This window comes from Schistocerca americana, chromosome 7 (genome assembly GCF_021461395.2).
Source record: "Schistocerca americana isolate TAMUIC-IGC-003095 chromosome 7, iqSchAmer2.1, whole genome shotgun sequence".
Taxonomy (NCBI): Eukaryota; Metazoa; Arthropoda; class Insecta; order Orthoptera; family Acrididae; genus Schistocerca; species Schistocerca americana.
The window spans coordinates 112292338-112306217 of NC_060125.1; the positions used below are offsets into that span (position 1 = coordinate 112292338).

The following is a 13880-nucleotide window of genomic DNA, read 5'->3' on the forward strand; positions in this document are numbered from 1 at the left end:
GGTGAGTAGCAACTATCCTTTTCATAATATTCTTATATTTGAAGTATGAATAAGAGACTGACTGCTAAAACAAATACTTTACGACACAGTTACAAACCTGTTAATGTCTCAGCACTGGAAGACACAGCAATAGTTTTAGGAATGGTTAAATGTTTTCCATCATCTTCAGATTCAACACGAATACTAACACTTTTACGAGGAGTAGAACTAGGAGATGGTGACTGTTGTTGTGTAGGACTCTGCTTAACAATTGCTGGGGCTTCTTTAATCTGTGTCAGCTCTCTCTGCTGTTGGTCTTCTTCAGTTGATACATGGGAGTCTGAAACAGAATGTCACTCAATGCAGGACACGCCAATTTCTAATCAGTACATATTATAAAAGTAAATGTACAATGTGCATGCCACTAAAATGTACAATGTCCATGCTGCTGAAACTCAGAAATGTGTCCCAGTACAATCAAGGGAGCTGTATCGTGTGGTATCCCCTATCCATTAAAAAGATTCCCATTTTTACCTGAAGGGTGTGCATTTGAAGATATAAGGACCGAGATTTGGGAACAGTATGGAACATTTGAGAAGATTCCAGAATGTTCCGGAACATCCCAGATCATTATGGAACATTACAAAACACTCTCGAATGTTGTGGAATGTTCTAGAACAATGCGAACCATTTGAGGCCTTTTTGGTATGTTCTGGAATTTGCCACTGGTGGGGCTACCCATTGGTAGAGGTATAAAAAGCAAGACCTGTTGTGAGTTTGAACACCAGTTTCTTATCAATTACGAAATGAGGAACCATAAAAGTAGTGCAGTGAGTGAATAAAAAAAAACAGTGAAGTGTGAGTAGTCACAGTGATACAGTGACTGAATAGAAGTCTATAATAAAGTGTGGAAAGTGTGTAAAATGTACTTAGTGCATTTGTTAATAAAAAGTTGATTTGATTTATATTTTAGACAAAGCCCAAACGTAAAATAGGAGGAGATCTTGCCACTTCTGAAGCAAAATGACAAAAACAAAAAGAACAGTAAAAAAATTAAACAGATTAAGAGCATGTTTAAGTTCCCAATGCACAAGAAGCAGAGACACTGAAGAACAATGAAATGAATGAATTGAAGAGTCTAAAATTGTGACATTATCTTACAATAAATGACTGAAAACTCAAGCCAGCCAAGAAAATATCACACTACTAGAAGTGCAGATGAGGACAAATAAATAGTACAACCTAACAAATGAAGCATTCCACTATGACCTGACAAAAGAATGTAACAAACAGAAACATGTCGTAATTGGAAAAATGGATAACATTAGCCAATTTTGCAATGTGAAAAAATTCAGTAGAGAAACAAATGGAAAAATTCTATTACCACCACTGGAAACACCTCCGCAGGAAATTTTACATTAGATGACTGCGAAAACTCCTGAATCCAAACACTTTCTTCAAAATATAAAAGCATACCCCCCATGAACCATGGACCTTGCCGTTGGTGGGGAGGCTTGCGTGCCTCAGCGATACAGATAGCCGTACCGTAGGTGCAACCACAACGGAGGGGTATCTGTTGAGAGGCCAGACAAACGTGTGGTTCCTGAAGAGGGGCAGTAGCCTTTTCAGTAGTTGCAAGGGCAACAGTCTGGATGATTGACTGATCTGGCCTTGTAACAATAACCGAAACGGCCTTGCCGTGCCGGTACTGCGAACGGCTGAAAGCAAGGGGAAACTACAGCCGTAATTTTTCCCGAGGGCATGCAGCTTTACTGTATGATTACATGATGATGGCGTCCTCTTGGGTAAAATATTCCGGAGGTAAAATAGTCCCCCATTCGGATCTCCGGGCGGGGACTACTCAAGAGGATGTCGTTATCAGGAGAAAGAAAACTGGCGTTCTACGGATCGGAGCGTGGAATGTCAGATCCCTTAATCGGGCAGGTAGGTTAGAAAATTTAAAAAGGGAAATGGATAGGTTGAAGTTAGATATTGTGGGAATTAGTGAAGTTCGGTGGCAGGAGGAACAAGACTTCTGGTCAGGTGACTACAGGGTTATAAACACAAAATCAAATAGGGGTAATGCAGGAGTAGGTTTAATAATGAATAGGAAAATAGGAATGCGGGTAAGCTACTACAAACAGCATAGTGAACGCATTATTGTGGCCAAGATAGATACGAAGCCCACACCTACTACAGTAGTACAAGTTTATATGCCAACTAGCTCTGCAGATGACGAAGACATTGAAGAAATGTATGATGAAATAAAAGAAATTATTCAGATTGTGAAGGGAGACGAAAATTTAATAGTCATGGGTGACTGGAATTCGAGTGTAGGAAAAGGGAGAGAAGGAAACATAGTAGGTGAATATGGATTGGGGGACAGAAATGAAAGAGGAAGCCGCCTGGTAGAATTTTGCACAGAGCACAACATAATCATAACTAACACTTGGTTTAAGAATCATGAAAGAAGGTTGTATACATGGAAGAACCCTGGAGATACTAAAACGTATCAGATAGATTATATAATGGTAAGACAGAGATTTAGGAACCAGGTTTTAAATTGTAAGACATTTCCAGGGGCAGATGTGGACTCTGACCACAATCTATTGGTTATGACCTGTAGATTAAAACTGAAGAAACTGCAAAAAGGTGGGAATTTAAGGAGATGGGACCTGGATAAACTGAAAGAACCAGAGGTGGTACAGAGATTCAGGGAGAGCATAAGGGAGCAATTGACAGAAATGGGGGAAATAAATACAGTAGAAGAAGAATGGGTAGCTTTGAGGGATGAAGTAGTGAAGGCAGCAGAGGATCAAGTAGGTAAAAAGACGAGGGCTAGTAGAAATCCTTGGGTAACAGAAGAAATATTGAATTTAATTGATGAAAGGAGAAAATATAAAAATGCAGTAAGTGAAACAGGCAAAAAGGAATACAAACGTCTCAAAAATGAGATCGACAGGAAGTGCAAAATGGCTAAGCAGGGATGGCTAGAGGACAAATGTAAGGATGTAGAGGCCCATCTCACTAGGGGTAAGATAGATACCGCCTACAGGAAAATAATATATGAATATCAAGAGCTCAGATGGAAACCCAGTTCTAAGCAAAGAAGGGAAAGCAGAAAGGTGGAAGAAGTATATAGAGGGTCTATACAAGGGCGATGTACTTGAGGACAATATTATGGAAATGGAAGAGGATGTAGATGAAGATGAAATGGGAGATACGATACTGCGTGAAGAGTTTGACAGAGCACTGAAAGACCTGAGTCGAAACAAAGCCCCCGGAGTAGACAATATTCCATTGGAACTACTGACGGCCGTGGGAGAGCCAGTCCTGACAAAACTCTACCATCTGGTGAGGAAGATGTATGAGACAGGCGAAATACCCTCAGACTTCAAGAAGAATATAATAATTCCAATCCCAAAGAAAGCAGGTGTTGACAGATGTGAAAATTACAGAACTATCAGCTTAATAAGTCACAGCTGCAAAATACTAACACGAATTCTTTACAGACGAATGGAAAAACTAGTAGAAGCCAACCTCGGGGAAGATCAGTTTGGATTCCGTAGAAACACTGGAACACGTGAGGCAATACTGACCTTACGACTTATCTTAGAAGAAAGATTAAGGAAAGGCAAACCTACGTTTCTAGCATTTGTAGACTTAGAGAAAGCTTTTGACAATGTTGACTGGAATACTCTCTTTCAAATTCTAAAGGTGGCAGGGGTAAAATACAGGGAGCGAAAGGCTATTTACAATTTGTACAGAAACCAGATGGCAGTTATAAGAGTCGAGGGACATGAAAGGGAAGCAGTGGTTGGGAAGGGAGTAAGACAGGGTTGTAGCCTCTCCCCGATGTTGTTCAATTTGTATATTGAGCAAGCAGTAAAGGAAACAAAAGAAAAATTCGGAGTAGGTATTAAAATTCATGGAGAAGAGATAAAAACTTTGAGGTTCGCCGATGACATTGTAATTCTGTCCGAGACAGCAAAGGACTTGGAAGAGCAGTTGAATGGAATGGACAGTGTCTTGAAAGGAGGATATAAGATGAACATCAACAAAAGCAAAACAAGGATAATGGAATGTAGCCTAATTAAGTCGGGTGATGCTGAGGGAATTAGATTAGGAAATGAGGCACTTAAAGTAGTAAAGGAGTTTTGCTATTTGGGGAGCAAAATAACTGATAATGGTCGAAGTAGAGAGGATAATAAATGTAGGCTGGCAATGGCAAGGAAAGCGTTTCTGAAGAAGAGAAATTTGTTAACATCCAGTATTGATTTAAGTGTCAGGAAGTCATTTCTGAAAGTATTCGTATGGAGTGTAGCCATGTATGGAAGTGAAACATGGACGATAAATAGTTTGGACAAGAAGAGAATAGAAGCTTTCGAAATGTGGTGATACAGAAGAATGCTGAAGATTAGATGGGTAGATCACATAACTAATGAGGAAGTATTGAATAGGATTGGGGAGAAGAGAAGTTTGTGGCACAACTTGACCAGAAGAAGGGATCGGTTGGTAGGACATGTTCTGAGGCATCAAGGGATCACCAATTTAGTATTGGAGGGCAGCGTGGAGGGTAAAAATCGTAGAGGGAGACCAAGAGATGAATACACTAAGCAGATTCAGAAGGATGTAGGTTGCAGTAGGTACTGGGAGATGAAAAAGCTTGCACAGGATAGAGTAGCATGGAGAGCTGCATCAAACCAGTCTCAGGACTGAAGACCACAACAACAACAACAACGTCTGCTTCCAAATGACGCCTTTTCATGTCACTTCAATCAATACTAAGAGAGATGACTTTGATTATGTTTTTTCCATCCAAAGGCAAATCTATCACATCAGCAAGCAAATTTATCTAAAATGTAGGAAAAGACAGATTGCTACTTACTGTAAAAGAGACATGTCAAGTTGCAGACAGTCACGATTAAAAGACACTCGCATGTAGCTTTTGGCCACAGCCTTCATCACTGAACACACACACACACACACACACAACACACAACACACACACACACACAGCAAGCGCACCTCATGCACACACGGCTGCCAACTACAGCATCTCGGGCCAGAATGCAACATCACGTGGAATGCAAGCAGCAATCTGGAAGGGGTGGGAAAGGGAAAAGGTAAGGGGAAGGGATAGTAGTGTACAGGTGGGGAGAGAGATGAACCTCTTTGCTGGCAAAGGCTATGGCTGAACAGCATTTGTCTCTCTTTCCACCCGTACAATACTATACCTTCGCCTTCCCCTTCCCCTTGCCTTTCCCCTTCCCCTTCCCCACCCCTTCCAGATTGCTGCTTGTATTCCACGTGATGTTGCATTCCAGCCCACAATGCTGGAGTTGGCAGTCATGTGACATGCGGTGTGCTTGCTTTTGTGTGTGTGTGTGTGTGTGTGTGTGTGTGTGTTTGTGTTTGTGTGTGATTACTGATGAAGATTGTGGCCAAAACCTACATGTGAGTATCTTTTAATCGTGCTGTTGCAACCTGACGTATCTTTTTTTACAGTAAGCAGCAATCTATATTTTCCTACATTGCTGATATTCCTACCTGGAGTTTCAATTGTTCAAATTTATCCAAACATTGTTCACAACTATACCGATCCAGACTGGCAACTAAAAATAACTTTCAGCAGTATCAACTTTGATATTCAAAAGACAATTCCCGGTGAAGAGAGAATATACAAATTTATTGACATAATAGTAAATGTTGAAGAAGATGTGAAGTTCCCTACAGAATTTGTAAATTCTTTGCAAGTACCAGGTATGTCATTACACCACCTTTGACTTAAAACTGGATCTCAAACCATACTACTCAGAAATCTCAACTCACAAAAACTATGTAATGGAAAAAGGATGATCGTCAAACAGTTATCGAATAATGTAATAGAAACCTAACTTATGGCTGGGAAGTTCAGAGGACACACACTATTTATCCTGAGAATACCACTGATCTCTACTGAAATGTCATTTCAATTTAAAGGACTGCAATTTTACAATTAACAAAGTACAAGGATATACTTTAAAATATTGTAGCATCAAACACAAGTGCTTCTCTCACAGTCAACTACACATAGCTTGCTCTCGAGTAGGAAGTTCGGAAAATTTGTACATATATATACCATGGATAAAAAAATGAAAAATGTCATTCACAAACAAGTATTGTAAATAGTCAGAATATGTTTTCAATAATTTTTTTTACCGCTTAGAATTTAAAGTTTATCCTTTTATTCCAACTACCACACATTTTCATATTAACTCCATGAGTGAAGCCATGTATCCCAGCTAGTGGCAAATATACAGTAATAAAAAAAAGAAAAGAAAAGAAAGCTCTGCAACCAGTCTGTAAGAGATGTTGAATTTCCTTGGTGGTTCCTGTTTGTTTAGTAAATATTCATATTCTTTCTTCCTTTCATAAAAAGCTGTACTAGCTGTATTGTTAATAACCATTAAAATATACCTCAAGTTTATATATGCAAGATAGTAATTATCTAATATCTACATTTTACATCAAAGTCCTCACAATAACTATATTTTTATTGCAGATACAGTTTTATTTAACTCGTGGTAAAAAATACTCTGAAGAATGAAATAAGGTATTAGTAAGAGAGGAGACTGTCGTAACAGTTGGACAGAAAAGCTTATAAGACATAAATCTTAAAATAAATCTTCATGATAATCTGAATTAACTGTAAATTTATATTTCTCACAGTGTAGTACAATGAAACACTATAGTTTTATTTGCTGATTTTACAATTAATAACACTGATCAAAAATGTCTGTCAATGTTATGGCCTCCAGCATCCTTTTTCAAGACAACTGAAACATGTTGATTCATAATCTGTAAACCATTTGTGTCTATTACCTACTGTTCTTGTGACTTGTAGCATAAATTATTTGTATATATATATAATGTTGTTTGGAGGCAAAAAATACCTAGGAAGCAGTTTCACTTGAGCATTTATAACTGTATGGAGTGCTAATAAACATGGCTTTAGATGTAATACATTTAGGGAATGTACACATACTCGTATGGAATATACTTCCTTAAATTAGGATGTGATTCATTTAAATTTCTTGGCTGTACACTTACATTCATGCAGGCCATTCAGCTTGTGGTACTGAAGCAACCAGCAATAGTCAGTTGACATTGCTGCAATCCATCAGTCTTGATAGAGTGATTCCGTCTCTGAGATGTTCTGATGAAGTAGTTCACTATACTCATGAGTAACTGAAGCTAGGCCACTGGGGAAGAAGCCAAGATGTGAATTGAAGAGTTGAATTTTGGAAGACATGCTGCAACCCTACTGCGTGTATACATACCCAGAGCAAGAAAATTAAATCGTTTAATATGTGTGCTGAGTAGCTTAGTTTGGATTATTATTAGTGGCATTTCTATAGGTGTTTGTGAAGTTCAGCATTATTTATCAAAACGGGTGGTAGACAGAATCGGAGACACTGGGCAGAGATGAAGGAGTACAATCTTCTTGTGTTTCTTCATCAACTGTGTATTCTGCAGGCATTCATGATCTCTCTTAACCCACTTTAGTATTCCTGCCAGTGGACAGCGCAATGGAGGCACATGAGCTGGCATGGATAATGCAGTGGATTGGCACAGAAACCTGTCATGTGGAGCACACATGATGCATAGTATAGGCAGACCTGCTGACAGAAGTATACACCTGCGAGTGGCAGTAAGGCAGACGGGCCAGTGCTTACACCGAGTTCAACTACCATGGGTTTCACCTTGTGCTTCACGCTGAGTTGTTGTTGCCAAGTGTTTAGTTGATAGTTGCCCATGCTAGCTGCATGCTGAGTTTATCCCCATACATATCTCTAAGAGGTTTAGGACTTTCTGCTTCACATAGGTTGACTCACACTCTTGAGGTTCTGTTCCTAGGTTGTTAACGAGTCACTGACAGTATACTGTAGTGGCACTGTTGTCATCAATTATTAAATTTGCATTGAAGAACACCCTTATACATATGATGTCACTATTTTTTGTTTCTCTTTTCCTAGTGTTAATTTTGGGCCTCCATGGACTCAGAATTTCTGTAGCGTTGTCAGGAACTGCTGCAGTTTCACAAGGAAAAGCAGCGGCAGCAGGAATAGATGCAAGCACTGATGTACCATCAAGGAGGATTGGCTTCACACCCTTGCTGCGCTGGTGGTGGGCCAGATGTCTGTTGTGCTATTTTTTTCTCTGCCCCTGATGCCATTTGCCAGTTGCCCATGCTAGCTGCATGCTGAGTTTATCCCCATACATATCTCTATGAGGTTTAGGACTTTCTGCTTAACATAGGTTGACTCACATGGTGAGTTCTCATTTCCTCTTGAGTCTACAGAAAGTTTGGGAGTATTACCTACGTTGGTTCTTGTTGCAAAGCCAGGTAAGGCATATTGTCAATCCAGCTGATAAGGCTGCACGGATGTTGTCACATAGTGTGGGTTTGTATAAAGTTATCCAAAATTTGAAGACCTGCACCAAGCCTGAGAAACTCCCCATTGATGAGGTTTGTATGTTTCAGACACAGTATTTCAGACATCAAACCCATACACCATTTAACCAGCACCACAAGTGCCCTAGGCAGTCATGTGCAGTTTAGATTGTAGATTTTCAGGGTGTAGTTTTCAGTGAAAAAATATGCTACCTCTAATATAGACTTATTAATGCAGGACATGGTTGCCTGGTTAGCACCTGATGCTGAGGTTCAGCCTAGGGTGCTGAACTTGTCCCACCTTTCTTTGGCTGACATTGTCCAGATTGTGAACTTGCATGGGCTGATGTGGCAACAAGGGACATCCGTTCTGATAATTGGCAGGTGGCTCAATTAGGTATACATAGTAAATAGCCCCAGTGCCACTGAGGGTATACTGGGCAGCCTCGCCTCCCACTGAGTTGCATTGCGTTGCCATAATTAAGGATTCTGGTGCAGTGGAATCATTGAAGCCTGTGTTAGCCTGCATCAAGTTTGACAGGCTTGCATCCATCACTGTGTCATAATACCCACTCATAACAGTTTTGTGTCCTCAATGCCATTCCCCTTCTGCTTACTGGGTGAGCCAGTGATTCTGTCCTGATTGTCTTTGTTCGATGATCGATGAGACTGCCCACACATGGAAGTCATGTGTGGGGTATGCCATCAGACAGGCACTTTGGTAACTGTTTGTGATAAGTCTGCAAGCCATGAGTCAGTCGCCAGACACCCTGTGCTTTTGCTGGACTCTGCGGTCATTCTCAATGCACTGCACAGTTTGCTCTGGCATATTTTGCTGGCATTGATTGTGGATGGGCAGCCAGCCAAATTTCAAGCTGACACAGAAGCAATGGTCAGCCTCATTAATTTACATATGTACAGGCTCTTGAGAGTTCCAGTTCTACAACACCCACATATCAGGTAGTGTCTTATAGTAAACAGTGTATTCCTTTGCCACAGTCACTGTCATGCTTTCCTGGAAAATGTTTTTGGTGGTCAAGAAAGGCTGGCTAGAGCACATCTCTTTGGGTGTAGATCTCGCATATCATATAATTTTTTCTTCTACATGGTCGACTCATTATTGTCCAGGGGGACCTAATGCTTGGCACTGAGGATCAGTGCTGTCAAGTGGTCTTCTCCCCCATGCTGCACTCTCGCCTACTGCAGTTGTTGCATGCAACATGCTGGGGAATGACTCACATGAAGGCACTGGCATGACTTCACATCTAATGGGTGGTTACCAAACATCTGGTGCGAGCCTGCAAGACCTGTGAAAGGAACTAGGTTGCATCACCACACAAACTTTTGCTCTGGCCTGGAGTGCCTCAGAACAGGGTGTACATCAATTTCACAGGTCCATTTTTTGAGCAGTAGACAACATTCCATTGGAACTACTGACGGCCTTGGGAGATCCAGTCCTGACAAAACTCTACCATCTGGTGAGCAAGATGTATGAAACAGGCGAAATACCCTCAGACTTCAAGACGAATATAATAATTCCAATCCCAAAGAAAGCAGGTGTTGACAGATGTGAAAATTACAGAACTATCAGTTTAATAAGTCACAGCTGCAAAATACTAACACGAATTCTTTACAGACGAATGGAAAAACTAGTAGAAGCCAACCTCGGGGAAGATCAGTTTGGATTTCGTAGAAACACTGGAACACGTGAGGCAATACTGACCTTACGACTTATCTTAGAAGAAAGATTAAGGAAAGGCAAACCTACGTTTCTAGCATTTGTAGACTTAGGGAAAGCTTTTGACAATGTTGACTGGAATACTCTCTTTCAAATTCTAAAGGGGGCAGGGGTAAAATACAGGGAGCGAAAGGCTATTTACAATTTGTACAGAAACCAGATGGCAGTTATAAGAGTCGAGGGGTATGAAAGGGAAGCAGTGGTTTGGAAGGGAGTAAGACAGGGTTGTAGCCTCTCCCCGATGTTGTTCAATTTGTATATTGAGCAAGCAGTAAAGGAAACAAAAGAAAAATTCGGAGTAGGTATTAAAATCCATGGAGAAGAAATAAAATCTTTGAGGTTCGCTGATGACATTGTAATTCTGTCAGAGACAGCAAAGGACTTGGAAGAGCAGTTGAATGGAATGGACAGTGTCTTGAAAGGAGGATATAAGATGAACATCAACAAAAGCAAAACTAGGATAATGGAATGTAGTCGAATTAAGTCGGGTGATGCTGAGGGAATTAGATTAGGAAATGAGACACTTAAAGTAGTAAAGGAGTTTTGCTATTTGGGGAGCAAAATAACTGATGATGGTCGAAGTAGAGGATATAAAATGTAGACTGGCAATGGCAAGGAAAGCTTTTCTGAAGAAGAAAAATTTGTTAACATCAAGTATAGATTTAAGTGTCAGGAAGTCATTTCTGAAAGCATTTGTATGGAGTGTAGCCATGTATGGAAGTGAAACATGGACGATAAATAGTTTGGACAAGAAGAGAATAGAAGCATTCGAAATGTGGTGCTACAGAAGTCTAGATGGTTAGATGTAATTAATGAGGAGGTACAGAATTGGGGAGAAGAGGAGTTTGTGGCACAACTTGATCAGAAGACGGGATCGGTTGGTAGGACATGTTCTGAGGCATCAAGGGATCACCAATTTAGTATTGGAGGGCAGCGTGGAAGGATGTAGGCTGCAGTAGGTACTGGGAGATGGAGAAGCTTGCACAGGATAGAGTAGCATGGAGAGCTGCATCAAACCAGTCTCAGGACTGAAGACCACAACAACAACAACATTTTTTGAGCAGCATTGGATTGTTGGTGGTTGATGCATTTTCCAGTTTCTGGTATGTGGCCAAGCTGTCCTCCACCTCATCAACCAGCATAGTTCATGTATTGTAATTTATTTTTGTCACTGAGGGGATCCCCAAGGACCCTGGTGTCCAATAATGAAAAGCAATTTGTCATGGGAGTTTGAAAACTTTTGCATTTGAAATGGTATCTGGCATCCGACTTCCGCCCCTTCCAGCTGGGCCGCTAACTGGGAGTTGGAGCACTTCGTGTATGGTGTCTCAAGTGGTAAGTTGCAGCAGTGACACTGGCAGAGAAGTGGTATGCACCAGAGCCACAGCAGAGTGGGCAGTTCCAAGTCAGCTCGACTACCGAGAAGACCACCTTCTACTTGTGTACTTCACACGACATCACCTGCTTCTAGCAAGTCCACACCAGCCCATCATCAGTGAATATTCTAGTGGACAGGAACTATGCAGTCTTAGCTTCTGGAATAGTAGTTGAACTTCAGGATCTGCTGCCTGAGACAATTTGTGCAAAGTTGAGTATTCATCCATAAATGAGTGTGTTCTTGTCACTAATCATTATCAGTGTTTCAGTGTTCTCATTCTCCTCTTATAGTGTTCCCTCAGCACACTATAAATAGTTAAGTGTGGCAACAAATAACATCTCCTTCTGTGGTTGTATCAAAAATTCGATATAACAGCTGATGATGCAGAAGGCGAGGAAGGATAAGATCTCCACAAGTTGCAGGAGTAATTTTTGCTCTTGCCCCCTTGTTATTTGCTATTTATTACCTGCTATTTCTTTTTATATGTCTAGTACATTCGTGTATGAACTTTTGACTCAGGATGAGCACTACTAATGAGATGAGTGTGTTATTTTTTGTGTGGCATCTAATCCAGATTCCTTACAGGCATGGCTTCTACAGCACAAGATGGTTCTCTGACACATGTTATTCAGTTGCAAAGCAACCAAATCCAGCAGTTGCTGCAAGTTGTGATGCAGCTTCATCAGCATTCCATAATTCCGCAGTTTGAACGAACAGCACGGGGATTGGCCAGAATACTTAGCTCAACTGATGAATCATATGGAGGCACACCAACTGCTAGGTGCAATACAAAGAACAAAGCATTTTTTCTTTCCATAGTGAACACAGAAGTTTACAGGTTCATAGTGAAATTGTTTCCTGACAAACAACCACAACAGTTAGAGTTTGAGACTTTAGTTAGCAAGTTAACGACTTACTTTGATGAACAAATCCCCATGGCTGCTGAGAGTTTCAGGTATTTCTCTAAAAATATTTATGATGACATACTTTGTGCTGCTATTTTGAAACAACTTGATCCTTCTTTAGCTACAGTGTCACAGTTAATTAAGACTAAGGACACTTATGATTTAGTTAAGTCAAATATTAATGAATTGCATAGTGACAGTGTTGGCAGCACTGCAGAACATAAACAGTGGTGTGTCCACCTGGCCCATGTAACACTGCATGCGACATCATTTTTTTATTTTTTTTATTTTTATTGTCATCAGTCTACTGACTGGTTTGATGCAGCCCACCACGAATTCCTTTCCTGTGCTAACCTCTTCATCTCAGAGTAGCACTTGCAACCTACGTCCTCAATTATTTGCTTGACGTATTCCAATCTCTGTCTTCCTCTACAGTTTTTGCCCTCTACAGCTCCCTCTAGTACCATGGAAGTCATTCCCTCATGTCTCAGCAGATGTCCTATCATCCTGTCCCTTCTCCTTATCAGTGTTTTCCACATATTCCTTTCCTCTCTGATTCTGCGTAGAACCTCCTCATTCCTTACCTTATCAGTCCACCTAATTTTCAACATTCGTCTATAGCACCACATCTCAAATGCTTCGATTCTCTTCTGTTCCGGTATTCCCACAGTCCATGTCTCACTACCATACAATGCTGTACTCCGGACGTACATCCTCAGAAATTTCTTCCTCAAATTAAGGCCGGTATTGGATATTAGTAGACTTCTCTTGGCTAGAAATGTCTTTTTTGCCATAGCGAGTCTGCTTTTGATGTCCTCCTTGCTCCGTCCGTCATTGATTATTTTACTGCCTAGGTAGCAGAATTCCTTAACTTCATTGACTTCGTGACCATCAATCCTGGTGTTAAGTTTCTCGCTGTTCTCATTTCTACTACTTCTCATTACCTTCGTCTTTCTCCAATTTACTCTCAAACCATACTGTGTACTCATTAGACTGTTCATTCCGTTCAGCAGATCATTTAATTCTTCTTCACTTTCACTCAGGATAGCAATGTCATCAGCAAATCGTATCATTGATATCCTTTCACCTTGTATTTTAATTCCACTCCTGAACCTTTCTTTTATTTCCATCATTGCTTCCTCGATGTACAGATTGAAGAGTAGGGGCAAAAGGCTACAGCCTTGTCTTACATCCTTCTTAATATGAGCACTTCGTTCTTGATCGACCACTTTTATTATTCCCTCTTGGTTGTTGTACATATTGTATATGACTCGTCTCTCCCGATAGCTTACCCCTACTTTTTTCAGAATCTCGAACAGCTTGCACCATTTTATATTGTCGAACGCTTTTTCCAGGTTGACAAATCCTATGAAAGTGTCTTGATTTTTCTTTAGCCTTGCTTCCATTATTAGCCGTAACGTCAGAATTGCCTCTCTTGTACTT

The 13880-nt window shown here is 40.5% G+C and overlaps 1 protein-coding gene across 1 annotated transcript in view; it reads right to left on the reverse strand.

The window, feature by feature from the left end:
- Window positions 1–13880, reverse strand: part of LOC124622752 (ras-specific guanine nucleotide-releasing factor 2-like) — an 898440-nt gene that overhangs the window by 501710 nt on the left and 382850 nt on the right. The window contains exon 14 of the mRNA XM_047148541.1: window positions 98–319. Within this exon, the coding sequence (XP_047004497.1) occupies window positions 98–319 (222 nt within the window). The remainder of the gene's footprint in view (window positions 1–97; window positions 320–13880) is intronic.